The 17,144-nt window shown below is 43.6% G+C and overlaps 2 protein-coding genes across 3 annotated transcripts; both read left to right on the top strand.

Moving 5' to 3' along the window:
• The first annotated feature begins 281 nt into the window (after window positions 1–281).
• Window positions 282–3,398, top strand: imp4 (IMP U3 small nucleolar ribonucleoprotein 4). Its single transcript, XM_076167450.1, has 9 exons — window positions 282–380; window positions 960–1,068; window positions 1,178–1,261; window positions 1,373–1,482; window positions 1,643–1,775; window positions 2,194–2,348; window positions 2,441–2,535; window positions 2,616–2,689; window positions 3,198–3,398. The coding sequence occupies exons 1-9, from the start codon at window positions 378–380 to the stop codon at window positions 3,308–3,310; spliced, it is 876 nt and encodes a 291-aa protein (XP_076023565.1). The 5' UTR covers window positions 282–377; the 3' UTR covers window positions 3,311–3,398.
• A 1,140-nt stretch (window positions 3,399–4,538) lies between these two features.
• On the top strand, window positions 4,539–16,868 carry araf (A-Raf proto-oncogene, serine/threonine kinase). 2 transcript variants are annotated; one of them, XM_076167496.1, is made up of 16 exons: window positions 4,539–4,590; window positions 5,758–5,959; window positions 6,468–6,571; window positions 8,039–8,141; window positions 8,244–8,398; window positions 8,829–8,933; window positions 9,097–9,241; window positions 9,454–9,481; window positions 9,606–9,736; window positions 9,849–10,051; window positions 10,195–10,371; window positions 10,550–10,596; window positions 11,079–11,197; window positions 11,491–11,622; window positions 11,763–11,897; window positions 12,387–16,868. In XM_076167496.1, exons 2-16 carry the CDS (start codon window positions 5,849–5,851, stop codon window positions 12,525–12,527), a joined length of 1,836 nt encoding a protein of 611 aa, XP_076023611.1. In that variant the 5' UTR covers window positions 4,539–4,590; window positions 5,758–5,848; the 3' UTR covers window positions 12,528–16,868. The 2 variants fall into 2 exon arrangements, with proteins under 2 accessions (XP_076023611.1, XP_076023610.1); XM_076167495.1 differs by having other exon boundaries at window positions 8,817–8,933.
• The last annotated feature ends 276 nt before the right edge of the window (window positions 16,869–17,144 follow it).

The raw sequence follows: 17,144 nt of genomic DNA, 5'->3' as shown, positions 1-17,144 counted from the left end.
AACTGCAAGTTGCATTCTAGCAAAATAATTGTTATCCCCCGCGTTTCCGCTTTTATTTTGAGGGTCAGATGCCCTTAGCGGAAGTCCTGCTATTATCCTCAGTATAAACGTAGATTAAGGGACAGTAGTTGCTTTCTAAATACACTTTGTTTTTGCCAGAACCTATCCACGATGTGCTCTACAGAAGAGACATATTTATTCTATAAAACCCCAAACTGACAAAATCTCAGGCTTTTATTATTATTTTGTCGGCGACTATTCAGTGTCGCGCCCTGTCATTGGATGCTCTCGTAGCCAATGAAAAAAAGCCTTGTACGCGCTTCTTCCGGGCTCCATGTGAGAATCCCTAAGCCCTGCTGCTCTCCAAAGAAACAAACATGGTACGTAACGATCCCATACAAACTGTTTAAAATCTTTAAAAATAACGTGTTTGTCCTATTGATTTTGCTCAGCAATATGTCGTTTCGTTAACGATCAAACTAACACTGCGCGTGCCTGTAACGTAACTTAACTCGTGTCGATGTGAGGCTAAAATTAAATGTAAACAGCTCAGTTTACAAACGCATTCTAACTTGTTGTCTCTATTTATACAGCACTTCTTTTTAAAGTTGGCATTTATTTCCAGTTATTTAATCTGCTCACATAATAACAAATAAACTTTAAACTTGAAAGTAGAAATGCCACGCTGGACATAAGCATCTAACAATGTTATACAGTAAACTTAGATGCATTAAAATTGTATTTTCTCCACAAATATTCTAATGACATCAGATTAAATTCATTTGATATTGGTCTCGTTTACTTTGGCACGTCCACCTAAGTGTACTACTACTACTACTTCTACTACTTCAACAATGAATTGGAAATAAATTCAGAGGAATATTTTATTTATCTAAGGATTTCCATCCCAGCTGTATATTTGTTCCATACTGACGTTGTTCTGTGTCGTACTATAACAGCTTCGTCGTGAGGTGAGATTGAGACGTGAGTACCTGTACAGGAAAGCACAGGAGGACCGGCTCCGGACCATAGAGGACAAGAAACAGAAGCTGAAGGGAGCTCTTGAAGGTAGGAAGGCGTCGCCATTTTCCACCTGAGCTTCGTATGGAAATCAAATCAATTCCACCTTAAATTCTGGCTGTTTTTGTTTTCTTATCTAATTCAATTCTTCTTGCAGAAAATCTTCTCATTCCCACGGAGGTACGCAAAGACGCCCTGCAGCTACAGAAACTCCTGGAATATGATGATGAAGGGGCAGAAGGTTTGTGTTAACTCCTATTAATCATCACTCTCCCCTCAGATAGTTTTCATTTATCACAGTTTTAGAAAAAAATATTATTTAGTGTTGCTTATTTGAGTCTTATATTTGCAGGTGTCAGCTCTCACATGGATGATGAGTATAAATGGGCTGGAGTTGAAGATCCTAAAGTCATGGTGACATCATCCAGAGACCCCAGCTCCCGACTCAAGATGTTTGTCAAGGTCAGGTGAAATGTTTATGTGAAGTAGGAAACACCTCAGCCATCCAACTGTCTCTCTCTGACTCTCTCCAAACTGACTACTGCAACTTGTAGTCAAGAATTGCTATATTTAATTCAGCTTAACTTCTGTCACTGATGATGTATCATTCCTGGGCCCACAGGAGGTGAAGCTGATGTTCCCTGGAGCCCAGCGCATGAACAGAGGAAACCATGAAATCGCTTCTCTGGTACAAGCCTGCAAAGCTAACAACGTGTCCGACCTCATCATCGTGCATGAAACCAGAGGACAACCAGGTGAGAACGCTTGTCCTTCCATTTCCACATAATATTGGGACTCGTTTATTTGAGCTTTTGTTCTTTTTACCTTTTGGTTCATGTAATCATATTTATATTTTGGTTTGTTGCATCTGTACCTTGCATCTTTTAATTGCTTTGTTGAGGCCAAACCTGAAGTTTTAATTGCATCTGCATGGACTACTGTAATTAGAGTGTGCTTGTCTGAAATAAACACAAAAGAAAGCAACACACAGGTGGAGCGCACAACCTAAAAGTATCTACACATTTGCATCTGAAGTAAAAACTTAAATCCAACTTTCCATGTACTGTATTCATCTTTCTGTCTTGTCCCACTGAATTCTGTTGCTTCTGCACACGATGATCTCTACTCGTACAAACTGTGCTGAGTGTCTGGATTCTTCTCTCTCTTCTGCAGACGGGTTGGTGGTTTGCCATTTGCCATTTGGACCCACAGCGTATTTCACACTATACAACGTGGTGATGAGACACGACGTCCCAGACATAGGCACGATGTCCGAGGCCTACCCACACCTCATCCTTCACAACTTCTCCTCAAGGCTGGGCAAGAGAGTGAGTGACTCGGCCCTGCCCTCTACACGTGATGCTGAGCTTCTCTTTCACTGCTTGTTTGTGCATACAGCTAATTAATTCTGCTCACACAGGTGTCCAATATCCTGAAGTATCTGTTTCCAGTGCCCAAAGAGGACAGTAGGCGTGTAATCACATTTGCTAACCAAGAAGACTTCATCTCATTCAGGTCAGCCTGAAAGGAAATGTCAGTAACAGTTTGTTGTCATTTGAGATACACTGTTAAACATAAAGTTATTTTTGTTGCAGACATCACACTTATAAGAAGACGGACCACAAGAATGTTGAGATGACAGAAGTAGGACCCAGGTTTGAAATGAAATGTAAGTATGGATAGATGTTCATCCAGAGAGCTGCAATAACTAAAGAGTTAAGCCTCTGTGTGGATATTTAAAGGAACAGTGCAACATTTAGTAAAATGTGCCAGTTTCTCATTTCATTTCTGTGTGTAGTTCAGAGGATCTAGGATCTGTTTGCTTGGTTTAGCTTCTACAGTGACTGCAAAGGGGAAACTACAAGCCTAGCACTGCTAGAAGTAACTAAATATTTGCGGTATCAATCTTTATTTTATCTTAATCTTGGTAGGTATGTTGAATAAGTCAAATCAGAATCACTATGTTAGAGAGCTATTTAACTCTTTAACTTTGGGTAGTAAACGCTTCATGATGCTCACTCTATAGGTGAAATGCAAAACATATTAACTGGAAAACAAAGAGAACGTGTTCTTAGTCTCATTATAAATGTATTTAAAAAGGTGGAAAATGTGAAAATGTTTGTTTTGGAGCATTTTACAGGGATTGAGTGATTAACTGTGTTTCTGTCTTTGTTTAGTGTACATGATCAAACTGGGCACTCTGGAGAATGAGAGCACAGCGGACGTTGAGTGGCGTCACCATGCATACACACACACAGCCAAGAAGAGGAGGGTCCTCAGCCTGGAATAGGAAATACTGTCGATGAAATGCATTTCTTACCTGTTTGTCTCAAGGAGATGCTGTGTTTTATTACCATCATAACAAAAATGACAAAGGATATCTGTCATAAAAGGATCTCTCCTAACCTGTAAAGATGTCATCAGTTAAACATGATATTTAAAAATAATTAGTGAAGCATTTCCTTTCTTCATACCCTTCATATCAGAAGTTAACAACACTGATAACTGAATCCACCTGTTCTGTATTTAAACATGGTGAATACTTCTACCAAGCTTATTATAGCTGACATTTTGTAATAAAATATGTTCCTGACTTTTGTTGCACTGGCTCAAAATGCTTTTCCTACACTGAAATGAGTAATAGAAGATCTCAGTGCAAACTAAAGCTGCATACTTACTACTAATAGTAAGCAGGAGGACTTGGCTGAAAAATGGCTGATTTCTAATGAATGTTAAGCTGTAGACATCTGTCAGCATCTTGAACAGTAATTAATACTAATGAAACTGATCCCACCTTTACCTGATCTTGATGAGAAGTGTTTCGAGTCCCTGCCGAGGTGCCCCTGAGCAAGGCACCGAACCCTCAATTGCTCCCCCCTCTGCGAAGGGTGGTAATGTAATGTAAGTCGCTTTGGATAAAAGCGTCTGCCAAATGATCGTAATGTAACAATGTTCAGCTGGGGTGAGAGCGCCTGACTAAATGCCACAAGAAGAAGAAACTATTGGTGAAATCACATGCAAACGCATCATCTGAAATTTGTCTTGCGCCCCTCTTACATATCACAACACACACACACACACATGCATTACTGCAGGGCAGGCATGATACGGCGCCCCTGGAGCAGTTTGATTCCTTGCTTAAGGGAACCTCGGCAGTGCCCCAGAGGCAAACTGGCAACTCTCCAGCTGCCAGTCCACATTTACGTACATAATGTCCATACAAACCATTCAGTGATCCATCATAGGGGGAACATTTCTATGCTGTTCTGTTCATGAGCCCAGACAGATTTCACTGAAGCAACCTCATCATAAAGGTGTGTTGCTCATGATGTTGCTCATGATGTTGCTCATGTTGCCCTGTACACTTCAGATACAGTGGATCTCATTTACATGACGACTATTGACTCACAGCTCCCGCCCCCTAAAAACGGGGGCACGTGTTGTCCAATGGGAGGGCGCGGCTGTGAGAATCAGCCAATAGCGGAGGGGCATTCCGAAGGTTTTCCGCTTTCTCTGAACTTCTTGACAGATCCGACTTCAGATTGAGAGAATTCAAGATGGCTGCACCAGGTAAGGGTGTCATTTAAGACAAACTGCGTTAAATCACTTTGTTTCTACTGTTAAACTGGCGAACAGAAGTGGATTATGTGCTGATAAACACGCGCCGAGGTTTGTCCTGATGTATAAGGGAGACAGCCGGAGTAGTTTACAGGCTGACGCGCTGGTAAACCCCCTCAGATAGGCTAACGTTAGCCGGCTAGCGTTAGCATTAAAGCTCAGACAGTAAAGTCAGCGAGCCGCTGAGTTTAGCCGCTTAATCCTCCAGGTAGCACTTAGCAACTTAGCACTGCGGGGAGGATATATTTGTACACCCGAAACAGCACCGTCATCCTGTAAAACTATCTATAAAAGTAGTAGACAGGATAGCTGAAGTCGTCAAAGTGCTGCTCCGGCAGTAACATGGCTTCCTCCCAAACTGGGATGTCACATTCACTGCAGTCACATCCATGCTACATGCTAAGCTACCGTGCTAACCAGCTAGCGTTAGCATCAGGCGAGTCGGACCAGCAGCAACTTTAACTTCGCTGGTTTGCAACTTGGATTGTCGCCGCCGAATTTCAACAGTAACTTCAAACTTGGGTCACACAATAGTTACAACAATAACGGAATGTCATAGAACTCTTAACGACTCTTATCGATTATATGTAGTTGTGTCCGTCAAGGTATCCATCATTCAGACTGATCGATCGGCTTGATTCTGCTGCATTTCGTGTTTTGTTTATATAATTAAACGGATAAATCAATCGCAAATTAGCGGGCAAAAAAATGGATCACATCGGTTCTGCATTACTTGACAGATTCTGTAATTATATCGTATTTTTATCTAATTATATGAACATTGCAGATTCTTAATCATCTATTAAATCTGATCAGTGTGATCTGCTTTTGCTTGCCTGATTATTGATGACGTCATAATTTATTAATGGGATAAATAAGCTTTTATTTTGCAAGGATCGGTTTGATTACTATGTTATCAGTGTTAATGGAAATGACAACACTTAAGGCAGTCTGTTGTTAATTGTTTGATGATTGTATCCGTCATTGTGTTTGTGTGTGTGTTGGTAATTGATGAAATGATACCAAGGACTGCAGATGCTTTATGTCCACATCAGTCACCTCCATTATTCTTACAGAGGCGTTCTGATTATGTCTGAATTGGATGTTTGTATTCTGTAGGTTGTAGGTAAAGGCTCAATCTTTTGGATACTCGTGTGCTGACGTCGTGGTGTGTTAGTGCTGCTTCCCTGAGCTCCTCCTGCCGCTCACCATGTCCTCCACCTCCTCCTGCTACTCCTCCTCTGGGGAGACCAGTCCAGAGGATGTACCTCGAGGTGGGGGCACCATCCGAGTCTTCCTCCCTAACAAGCAGCGGACAGTGGTGAGATGTTTGACTTCATCCTGTACGAGAGCAACGATCTGTCACCGCCTGTCACCGCCTCTATGAAAGGGTTAATTGTGTTACCCGTATGGGTAATAACACCAAAGTGTGTTTTCTTTCACAACCCCCTAATGAGTAAGCTGGTTGACAGTTGCCGTGGTTACACAGATGAGGCCTTATGCCACCTTTTTGCAAACCAAGTGACTTAAGTTGATCTGTATTGTATAAATGTACATTGTCAAAGCGTATTATAGGAAGGAACAGAACAATGATTAACTGACTGTGATTTGGCCGACAGCAATGTAATCTGCATGCTGGAGAGAAACGTTTGTAATGTTATCCTGCTGTATTATATGGCTGAGGAGTGTGTGTGATGCTGAAAGGAGTTTGTCTTCTGATTCACTTTCTGCACCGTATTCTCAATGTTCCTTCCCATTAATGTCTTAAAGTGTGATGCAAGTGAATGTTATCTCAATGTCACACTCTAAATCTCATTTCCTGTTCTCAGGTGAATGTTCGACAAGGACAGACCGTGTACGAGAGCTTAGATAAAGCTCTCAAAGTCAGAGGCCTAAGTCAAGACTGCTGCGCCGTGTTTCGCCTTCTGGAAGGGTGAGATTGCATCACTGTGCGCCGATTATTCTCCCACTCCATATAGGGATAATAAGTTGCATTCCACATCGCCTACAAAGAAGATCGACGGGCAACAGCAGGCAGTTGTTGCGAGTCACAGATCTCCATATTGGACAGTGTGGTCTATTGATGTGTCGGTCATATATTCAGGCTGAAGGCAGAGTAGGAAATGTGCTTTGTGTTTACACACGCTGTGATTGTCCTTTCTGTCACAGATGATACAGTACATAGCGTTCATTTCTGATCGAGTTGACTACTTTTCAGAGGCCATCACTGGATGTACATGGAATAGTAAATTATTCTAGAATAACACTACCACAACATTGTGGTGTGAAGGAAGGTGATAATGGCAACACAACACCAGAGATGATGAGGATGATGATGAATCATGTTTTATCAAGACCGACAACACGACCGCTAATGTTTACTTACTAATCAGCGAGTCGAAGCTGGAGGGTTTCTTATTCATGTCCGGGAATAAATATTGATTGAAGCTCCTGGATTGTAATTCTGAAGAAACACAGATGCCCAGTCTGGATTCATCCAAATGAATATCACTTGTTGATGCTGTGCCAATATAGAGTGTGTTTAGTAGAACCATAACATGTGGACAGTTGTATGATAATAAATAAGCTGATTTTCTGTGCCAGTAAGTTGTGATACAGAAGAAAACTGCCAGTATATCTCTGTTTGCGGAAATCATTTTGAAACAGTTTTACAACCACGCTCCATGCAGTCTTACAGGTGGAACAACAGGGGAATGATTCCTCTGGTAGTTCCCCAGACTGAACTTAGGATTCCCCTAAAAGAAAGCAACAAAATAAAGACTGAAAAATGCACGTATGCTTATTTGATCGTATCTATTTACGACCTAACCAGGATGTGTGGTATGTACATGAGTATGAGTACGTGCTGAAGTAGCACTTTACATAATGCACACATACTGTAGGTGGGTTATAGATTGTCCATCGTGTGTTGCCGTTAAGGAATCTTATTGATTTGGGATCAAAACCTCTCGAGTCTCCCCGTCCTCATCTTGTTCCCTGACCTCAGCTGTGTGTGTGTGTGTGTGTGTGGGGGTGGGTGGGTGGGTGTGGGGTTCAGCTCCCACACCAGTCAGGATGCTGTGGATGACTGCAGTGTAGAAAGACTTTAAAATGAGGGACACTTTGTGTGTCAGAGCGCACACACACACACAGCTGTCTGACCGTGGCGTTTGGTTCGGGAAAGTCCAGGGAAAGTGGTTAAGGTGGTGCTGTTCTGGACCGATTAAACTCAAAGCTGTTACTTGTATGTTGCCACTTCATGAGGAAGGTCAGATTATTACAGAAACCCCTGGATTGAGTGGAATAATCACCTCTGACGTTCAGTCTAATCAAAATTGTAAAATCGCGAGCTTATCACATCATGTGTATTTATGTTTTGTTTATGTTTTGCTTTTTCCAGCCGCAAGAGACTCACAGAGTGGGACACTGATATCACCCCTCTGGTGGGAGAGGAGCTGCTAGTGGAGGTCCTGGATGATGTTCCTCTCACCATGCACAACTTTGTAAGCAGCTAAATGTCACTATAGCAAGGTCAATAAACTGAAATCTTATTGCGGCGTTCTAACCAAACCCTTCTTAAACCCGATCACTGTTCATCTGCGCAGGTACGGAAAACCTTCTTCAAGCTGGCCTACTGTGATTTCTGCCACAAGTTTCTTTTTAATGGCTTCAGATGTCAGACGTGTGGCTACAAATTTCACCAGCACTGCAGTAGCAAAGTCCCAACTGTGTGCTTGGACATGGATACGGTGTCCAAACGGTGAGTTGGACCAGAAATGTTTCACACCATGGAGTCACTGTGTCGGGTTGATCAGTGGTTCAACTGCTGCCAAGTGGATCACAGCATCAACATGTGTGTATGTTTACCTTTAGCTCAACACGGAATAACAGCATCACAGGAATACCTTCACATGGAAGATGATATGTTGTATTTGTCAGTTAATGTAACCCTGCCATTTTCACGGACACCGTTGCCATTAGTGACACTAAACAGTAAACTTGACTCTTTGGTGCCCGCTGGGTGGTGAGACAGCTTTCTATCTGTCGGCCTGAGCTAAATGTTCATGTAACATCACTTCACCAGGTTGGAGACATGAAGATTGTCCAGAGTCTACTCTTTTGTTGTCTGATGTTTCTCTTGATTCATTGTGCTTCTTGTATGTTAATGAATCTTACAGTATGTTCTCCAGGTGTGATCCCAACCCCTGCACAGATGAATACCCTCGGATATCCATCTTAATGCAAGATAACTCCATATCTCAGAGCTACATAGCCTTAACCCCCGAGCCTCCAGGGTAAAAACACACACACACACACACACACACACACACACACACACACACACACACACACACACACACACACACACACACACACACACACACACACACACTTTGTAAAAGACAGCATGATCAGAAATATATTCACATTGTGTAACTGAACATCTTCATCACCTAGGATGGACCTCCTGTCCCCAACGTCAGCCTTCCGCTTCCCCATGCCTGGTGGTGAGTGTCAGTCTCTACAGAGGCATCGCTCCACCTCCACTCCAAATGTTCATATGGTCAGCACCGTGGGCCCTGCAGGAACCAGCATCATCGAGGCAAGATGACAAAACACTGTGGCATTAGACAGGAAATGAAAGTCTATTTAAAGCGTGAAGCCAAAGTGATGAAAAAGCATCACAGCACTTAAAATAACTGGTCATGAATCAGCCACCTGAATGTGATCATCGTCTTTTATCACCTTTACCACCTTCACCTTTCTTGTGTTCAGACATGAACGTCATCATCTGTTTCTGTCTCCATGTTTTAGGAAGCACTCAAATTCAACAACACAATAGGTATGATTTTACATTTCATTCATCCCCATTTTATTTCACAATGATTTATCCCTTTGGAAGACACGTAAGCGTTGGCATGATCATTGTGACTTCAGCTCATGTCTTGTGCCGTCTGCCTTCATAGGTCCTGAGCCTTCACCTAAGCCCTCCACCAGCCCACCCTCTCATATGGGTTCTCCCGGGAGGAGACCACCCAAGTCTCCCTCAGAACACAAGGAGCGCAAGCCCTCCTCGTCTGATGACAAAAAGAAAGTTGTACGTTGTCTCTGACCTTATTCACTGGTTGTCTTTATAGTGTCTGGTTAGCTTCTCCAAATAGCGTTCTCATGTTTGTTTACATTGTTGTGTGAACATGCCTCTGTTTCAGCATCGGGGAGGCTACAGAGACTCCAGTTACTACTGGGAGGTCCACTCTCGAGAAGTCACTGCCCAGAAGAGGATAGGTGCCGGCTCCTTTGGAACGGTCTACAAGGGCAAGTGGCACGGAGATGTGGCAATCAAGATCCTCAAAGTGACTGAGCCGACGCCTGAGCAGTTACAGGCCTTCAAAAATGAGATGCAGGTCTTGCGGTGGGTAGAGCTGTCTGTCATACACTTCAACCTAATCCTTCACTCCTAATCCTGTCCTAATTACTTACCTAGAGATCATAACGGTTTATAATCAAACCTTAACCTTCCTCTAAATGCGAGTTCTGAATCTGTTCTCTCTTCAGGAAGACTCGCCATGTCAACATCCTGCTGTTCATGGGCTACATGACCAAGCCCAACTTTGCCATCATCACTCAGTGGTGTGAAGGCAGCAGCCTGTACCGCCACCTGCACGTCACCGAGACCAAGTTTGACACCATGAGGCGCATCGACGTGGCTCGGCAGACGGCACAGGGCATGGAGTAAGATGACCTTTCACCTAAAGCACTTAACACTGGTAGAACGTTTTGGTATTGAAGTTGATAAAAGAACTCGATTGAAACAGAGCCTCAAATGAGATAAAGTGGCTTCTCATTGTATTTCTGTGCCTTCCCCATTCTCCTGTACAAATTATGATTCAACATTTATTTTTCTTTTCAGTTATCTTCATGCAAAGAACATTATTCATCGAGACCTGAAATCAAACAGTATCCTTTCACTATCGGTGTTAGTTTAGCTTGTGTGGCCGATGTTTAAATAGGTCACCAGACAGATAACCACAGTGGCAGGTATGAATACTGTGCTGCTGTGCAGCTTCATGAAGCATTTTAGTGCAAACTGCAGTTTGAGTGATGCAGAATACTGTTTGTCCCCCTGCCTTTGTATCGCTTCTCTTTTCAGTTCTTGTTATGGATTGTGATTTTGTCATTTCAAACTCAAACTTATCCATGATTGTTTTGTTACTACAACACAAATAAATCCACACATACACTTGCTTACTAACTCCTCCTCCTAACTCTCACCGTACATTTGTTCCTAACAATTGAATTACGTGTTTACTCTGTTATCAGACGTTTCAGTTTCCTACCTATACATTCTTTGGGCACTTTCATGTTTGAATGTTTTCATTACCTTCCTGGATATGTATGTATGTATGTATGTTGTAATATTTCCTGAGCTGTGCTGCCAGATATTTTCCTCCATGAGGGCTGGACAGTTAAGATCGGGGACTTTGGCCTGGCCACTGTGAAGTCCCGATGGAGCGGCTCTCAACAGGTGGAGCAGCCCAGTGGATCCATTCTCTGGATGGTGAGGCTTTTTAATATTTGAAGACTTGAAGTAAATGAATAAGATCACTAAAGATAACAAGAGGAAGAGAGCAACAAATGACAGATTAAGCAGATGCAGACAGATGTGCAGTAACTTGGGCAGAGGGAGAATGTTGAGCGCTGTTGTCTCTTTAAACAATGAAGCTTAGTCATGCCTGTAATGAGATCCAAACCTGAACCTTCACACAGATAGAAGCTTTACAAACATATAAATGATACAAAGATTCTGTAGCAGCAATTCTGACACTCTGCTTTGTTTGTGTTGTGTTTCAGGCTCCTGAGGTGATCCGAATGCAGGACAGCAACCCCTATACATTCCAGTCTGATGTGTACGGCTATGGAGTGGTGCTGTTTGAGCTGATGTCAGGGACGCTGCCTTACTCCAACATCAACAACAGAGACCAGGTGCTTCAGTGTTCAAACTAATATTTAGGTTTCCAATTGCATTACAGTTGTCCCATGTAGATAAACACAAAGCATCATAAGATGAATAACACTCACGTCAACAGATGCAGATTTTGACGCCTCCTTGTTTTCCCTCTCAGATTCTCTTCATGGTTGGACGTGGTTACTTGTCTCCAGACCTCAGTAAGCTGTATAGTACCTCACCCAAGGCCATGAAAAGGCTCATCATCGACTGCCTGAAGTTCAAACGGGACGAGAGGCCCCTATTTCCACAAGTGAGTGGTTTATGGTCCATCCAGAACCCGATGCATAAAGTATGTTTGTTTGTTTTTGAGTGAAACCCGACCGGAGAAGGACTCTGATCTTAACTCGGCCTTAAGTTAATAAGAACTGATCCAACATGTGATGGACCTGAGCAAACCCAAACACGGAGAGAGAACAGCAGCAGTCCTTCACATCTGCGTAGATCACCTCAATCTTGTCCCTGCACATCAGTTTACACTTTAAGACACAGGAGGGAGAAAGCATGCTGTCAGAGCTCATCGGCACCCTGCTTGGGTTAACTCAGATCCACGTAAGACTCATTGACGCAGGCTTAAGACACGAGACAGTAGGCCACCTTGGGCTCACTTTGACTTAACTAATTAGAATTTGGAGACGTCTTGGTTCTGGTCTCAGTTCAGAGCGACCCGATTGGACACAACTCCAGGTAATATGTGATGACGGTTTCCGCAGGTTAACTTTTCTTTCTCTTTCTTCCTCAGATCATTGTAGCCATTGAACAGGTTCAAGAACTGATGCCAAAAATTGAGCGGAGTCGTTCAGAGCCCTCCCTCCATCGAGCCGTCAACGCTGAGGACCTGAACCCCCTCCTCTTCCACACCACCAGGCTCATGCCTCTTTAAGCTCCCAGCCCCACCAGGCGGAGAGGCAACCCCCCCACCCCCCACCCCCCCTCCTCCGCCTACATAACAGCATTCCCCTGCCACAGAGGCCACAGCTGGCAGCCCTGTCAGACCACTCTCACTGATTCTCTGCTCGGCCCCTCAGAGCCTAGGAGCTGCAGCCCAGAGGACAGGAACACTGTGCAGAAAACAAATCAAACCTTTTAGCCTGATATTCTTCTTGTTTTTCATGAAGCAAGTGACAACAAATAGTTAATTGCATGACATATTTCCCTGTGCACCAGCAGCTTTTAACATTGTGTGAGTGGGTTTAAGAGAATCCATCTAACAGGTCCATGTGCAGAGGAAGAGTGAAGTGAAGCCCCTCCATGTTTAGTTTTCACTGAAAACAAAACAAAGGCGTCTTTGCAGAGCACACCTGCACTGGAAACATCTGGTTACAAAAATAAGTCCCACTTTCTGGAGCACTGTGAAGATCAGACGTCACAAACACGTGTGATGTCATCATTGCACAGATTTTAAGGACACATTTTTTTTAAATTGGCAGAGAAGGGTTTGACTGATTTGACATTTTAATGAGAAGTTTTTAAAAAACTATAACGATGGCCATTATTCCCAAACCATATTCCACATCATACCTGACTGTTTTCATGGCACAGCTACACGTATGTAGATGATCCCAAACAGCAGTGAAGCCTCCTCTGAACCACAACAACAACAACAACAACAACAACAACACTCTGTAGAGCCGTAAGAAAGGTAGCCGAGTCCTGATCAGCTGCCTGTCATGCAGTAACCAGGAGGGGGAAGCTCTGAGCAGAGATCAATCACTTGAGTTTCCTCCCCTCACACACACAGCAGCACAGCTCAGATGGGCCCTAGCAGCTTCTGACTCCTCCTGACCCCTCGGCTCAGCAGGAAGCGGCTCCGGCCTCTTAGTTGGATCTATTGGATGACATTCCTAAACAGGCCCTCCAAATTAACCTCTTATTGTTTTTATTAACCCCATGATTCCCTTTACTAGTTCCCGCAGAATGTTCCCATCTGGTTCACACCTGTTTATGTTCATGTGTTTTTTTTTTAAGTTATTGTCATTTAATCCTCTGGAGAAACCTTAGTCTTAATATAAATGGTTTAGTTCTATTGCTGCTATGAACGGTGAATCTTAGGCTTTAGCGTTTAAAACCTTATTGTTTTTGTATAAACACCTCGGGGAGCAGAGCATTCTGGGACTGGAGTGCACCACTGTAGCACGTAGCTTTGGGCTTTCTTCTTCTTCTTCTTCTTCTTTTAAAGCTCTAACATTAAATCTGTAAAGCCATAGATATCTATAGTCTTAAACATCCTGTAGAGTAACGTTCCCACACGCTGCACAGCGGAGCAGCCGTCAGTCTTTACATGTAACTATTACTGTAGCCATGAGAGGAGCGATGACATCATGGACAACTCGCTTAGTTAGTCACTAATGAGGCAGCACATTAACCTTTCACCCCTCCCCCCCCCACCACACACACACGCACATGCACACGCACATGCACACGCACACGCACACGCACACACACGCGCACCCCAGTACGTTTACATGCATGTTCAAACACCAAAACTCAATCATTGTAAAGGATGCATGCGTTTCCTCACCTGACAGATTCTCCTCATACACAAGTTAAGCAGCATGTCGTGTGTGTGTGTGTGTGTGTGTTTGTATCGTTTGACCACAGAATCCTGTTAACTCGGTCCATGTAAACGTCAAACTCACACCTTTGCCTTATTTGCAGTTATTGGAAGTCATTGGCGTACAGCGTGCATGTAACCGTAGCGATGGAGGCTGTCATCTTCCTCTACGTCCTTATTTGGGAAACATATATGCAGATGACAATCAGAGTAGCATTGACTCAGCGTGTTGGCTTTAACCACACACACTTCAGTGACTCACATGTCAGAGGCAGCCAGCGTTTCTCCTCTGGCGTTTCATTCGGTCACGTTTGGGGGAAAACCACTCCATGACTTGTTGGCGGTTTTGTCTTCAGGTGTGACGTTGGGCTGAGCTCTGTAGCAGAGTGCTGTTCTCTCCTGACCCACATGGGGAGCAGAGCTTTGGTGTGGAACCATCAGGAAAGTGCACAGGGGTGGGATTTGACTTGGAGGTGCCCTGTAGCTGCTTCTCCTCCTGTTTGGGTCGGCAGAGGAAGGTGTTGATCGGCTCTTGGTTGAGTTCTTGGAAGAAACGAGCCTCAGTGTTTTCATCTTGCAGACTCGCCTGACTCCTCAGCTTGCCTCCCGCTGTCAGATCAAACAGTTTCTGACTTATTTACTGTACGGAAGCTCAATGGATGTGATCGCTTTGTCTCCCAAGTGTGAATTATGCAAATGATTGTAGCCGCCGGCCTTGTGATCGGCGAGGCGTCGGCGTCGATCACGACTCCGGCCGTCCTCTTCATCATCATCACGCTGAAGGACCGTTAAGTCTCGTGTATCGAGTCCTGACAATCCCATCTGGTGAGACCTGGACGTCCTTCATCACCGCACCAAACTCTGTTCTAACAACCTCACCCTAACACACACACACACACACACCACCTCACTAACAGGCCGGCAAAACCACAACTTATACTAAGACTACTTTAATAAGACACAGGTGACACTCCTCCTGTCCTCCTCAGTGGAAACAGGTGTGTTAGTCTGAGTACGAGCACAGGAAGTCACCTTAGAGCACATAGAGCACGTAGAGCACATAGAGCAGTAGAGCACGGGTTGAGGTGGGGGTTTAGATGGAATAGGATAGAATGAATGAAACACTTCTTTCTCATTGAATGAATGTCACCTTATTTGTGAACACTTTCCATAGGTTTAAACTGTTTTGATTTCCTGTTTACCACTTGGGTCGTTCCATCCATCAAGTACCATCACTGGTACCTGTACCGCAGTTTGTGAACCTCTTGTTCATCGCTTTGGCCCTTCATTCTCGTGCATCGTTGGTTGCTGTGGTTTTTGATGCTTATGTCATCTCGTCCCCTGAAAGAGGAACGGATCAGAGCTGTCAGACTCTCTCGCTCTCTCTCGCTCTCTCTCTCTCTCTCTGGTGTCTTCATGAACGAGCTCCACCTTCTCTGTCAGAGTGGGAATGAACTCCCAGCAGCAGCCAGTTCCATATTTAAGGTCATAATCAATCAAACTGTACTCTCTGATGTGATTGAGCAGCAAACAGAATGAACTCGCAGCTTGAATCTGAACGTTGGGGCTGGGCCCCCGAACCGTCTCCACTCGCTCCGGTCCTGTCAGCTGGAGGTCGTCGGCTTTGTGAACCCGGGACAGGAGAGATTTTTTTTTTCTTTCTGTCTTTCTTTGTGGTATTTATTGACGTCAGTGCAGCTTCTCCTGCAGTCATTGATGAGACGTTCACTGAGAGTTTGTTTGGGTCGTGGTTAGGCTCTCCTGTTGGTACGGGCTTTCATTCTGGTCGGGCTCTTGGGTTCTTCTCTGTTCTCGGGCACAAACGTAGCCATGCGGTGGTTTTGTAGACACACAGTTTCCTTGTTTCACTTGCATTTGAGTTGAAACACTTGCGGTAAACCCCTTGTTGGGGGGGCGGGGCGGTGTGTTAGCGTGAGTCTGGGTTAAACGACTGACCGACTGTTTTTCTAAACAAGCAGCTTTTTATAACTTTTTGGCAATAGTAAGAACAGAATGAGATTTTCTTTTTTTTAATAATTTCCACAGTTAATCATTAGCGATGCTTCACATTGATTATTGATCAGGTTTTCTTTGAATCAATGCTTTTTTGTGTTTTAAGAATTGATTTCCCTGTTTATAAGTTATTCAGTCAGTGGGGCTTGGTTGGTTGGTTGGTTGGATGTGACTTTGCTTCCTCCGGAGGCCAAGGAAGGAGGCGACAACAAGTGCCACAGCTCCCAGAAATCCCCATGGTAACGGACCTGAGAGAGATGTAGAGAGGCGTGGCTCAGTGCTGCCCCCGGAGGCGACTTCAAACAACGGGAATTTGTTCCACAGAAGAAGAGGAAGAGCAAGGCTGTGACAGAGAAGTTTTTTTTTTTTTCTTTGAATATTTGTAGGTGAATTACAATAATTGTGTTTATAGTTTGAGGTGTCGGTGTTCTGTTTGCAATAAATGCTATATTCTGCTGTGTACAGTTACATTTTTTTAAATTACAAAAATTGTACTTGTGTCTATTTTTTGTGTGATGGTTTCAGAAAGAACAAAATTATTTTAAACTGTAAAGGAAATCTTAGTATTTTTTCAGTTTTTTTTTTTTTTTTTTTTTTTTTTTGTCTTAAAATATTGATGCAGGATTTATTCTTTAAATAAAATTGTGGAACACTTAAGGAAGTTGCTTTGTCTTCATTTGAGCTGTACTGAAGTTTGAGAACCGCTTTGGCTCTTCTGCTTCCATCATAGTTTACACTCTTTCCCCATGAAAGAGGAACTTGAGTTCTGATAAAGTTTGTGTTTAGTTTGCATTTCTGATGTTCTTCCCCCTTAAAACTCCAAATTTCAAATCCTTCATTAAACAAAGTGATGACTCCTCTGAGAGAGGCCTGGGTGTGGTGCATGCCATGCACACACACACACACACGCACACACATGGGGACTTCAGGGTC

This window comes from Genypterus blacodes, unplaced genomic scaffold, assembly GCF_046128005.1.
Source record: "Genypterus blacodes isolate CSIRO-AG114 ecotype Tasmania unplaced genomic scaffold, CSIRO-AGI_Gbla_v1 ptg000158l_1, whole genome shotgun sequence".
Classification (NCBI taxonomy): domain Eukaryota; kingdom Metazoa; phylum Chordata; class Actinopteri; order Ophidiiformes; family Ophidiidae; genus Genypterus; species Genypterus blacodes.
Note: the sequence above shows the minus strand (reverse complement) of the source record. Positions and strands in the feature narration are given on the sequence as shown.

Excerpts from the sequence above, each read along its gene's own strand:
- araf (XM_076167495.1), top strand. The coding sequence starts at position 5,849 with ATGTCCTCCACCTCCTCCTGCTACTCCTCCTCTGGGGAGACCAGTCCA. Across the intron at positions 10,597-11,078 it reads TCGAGACCTGAAATCAAACA|ATATTTTCCTCCATGAGGGC; the intron begins GTATCCTTTCAC and ends CTGTGCTGCCAG. Across the intron at positions 11,623-11,762 it reads ACATCAACAACAGAGACCAG|ATTCTCTTCATGGTTGGACG; the intron begins GTGCTTCAGTGT and ends TTTCCCTCTCAG.
- imp4 (XM_076167450.1), top strand. Across the intron at positions 1,776-2,193 it reads TGAAACCAGAGGACAACCAG|ACGGGTTGGTGGTTTGCCAT; the intron begins GTGAGAACGCTT and ends TCTCTTCTGCAG. Across the intron at positions 2,536-2,615 it reads GAAGACTTCATCTCATTCAG|ACATCACACTTATAAGAAGA; the intron begins GTCAGCCTGAAA and ends TTTTTGTTGCAG.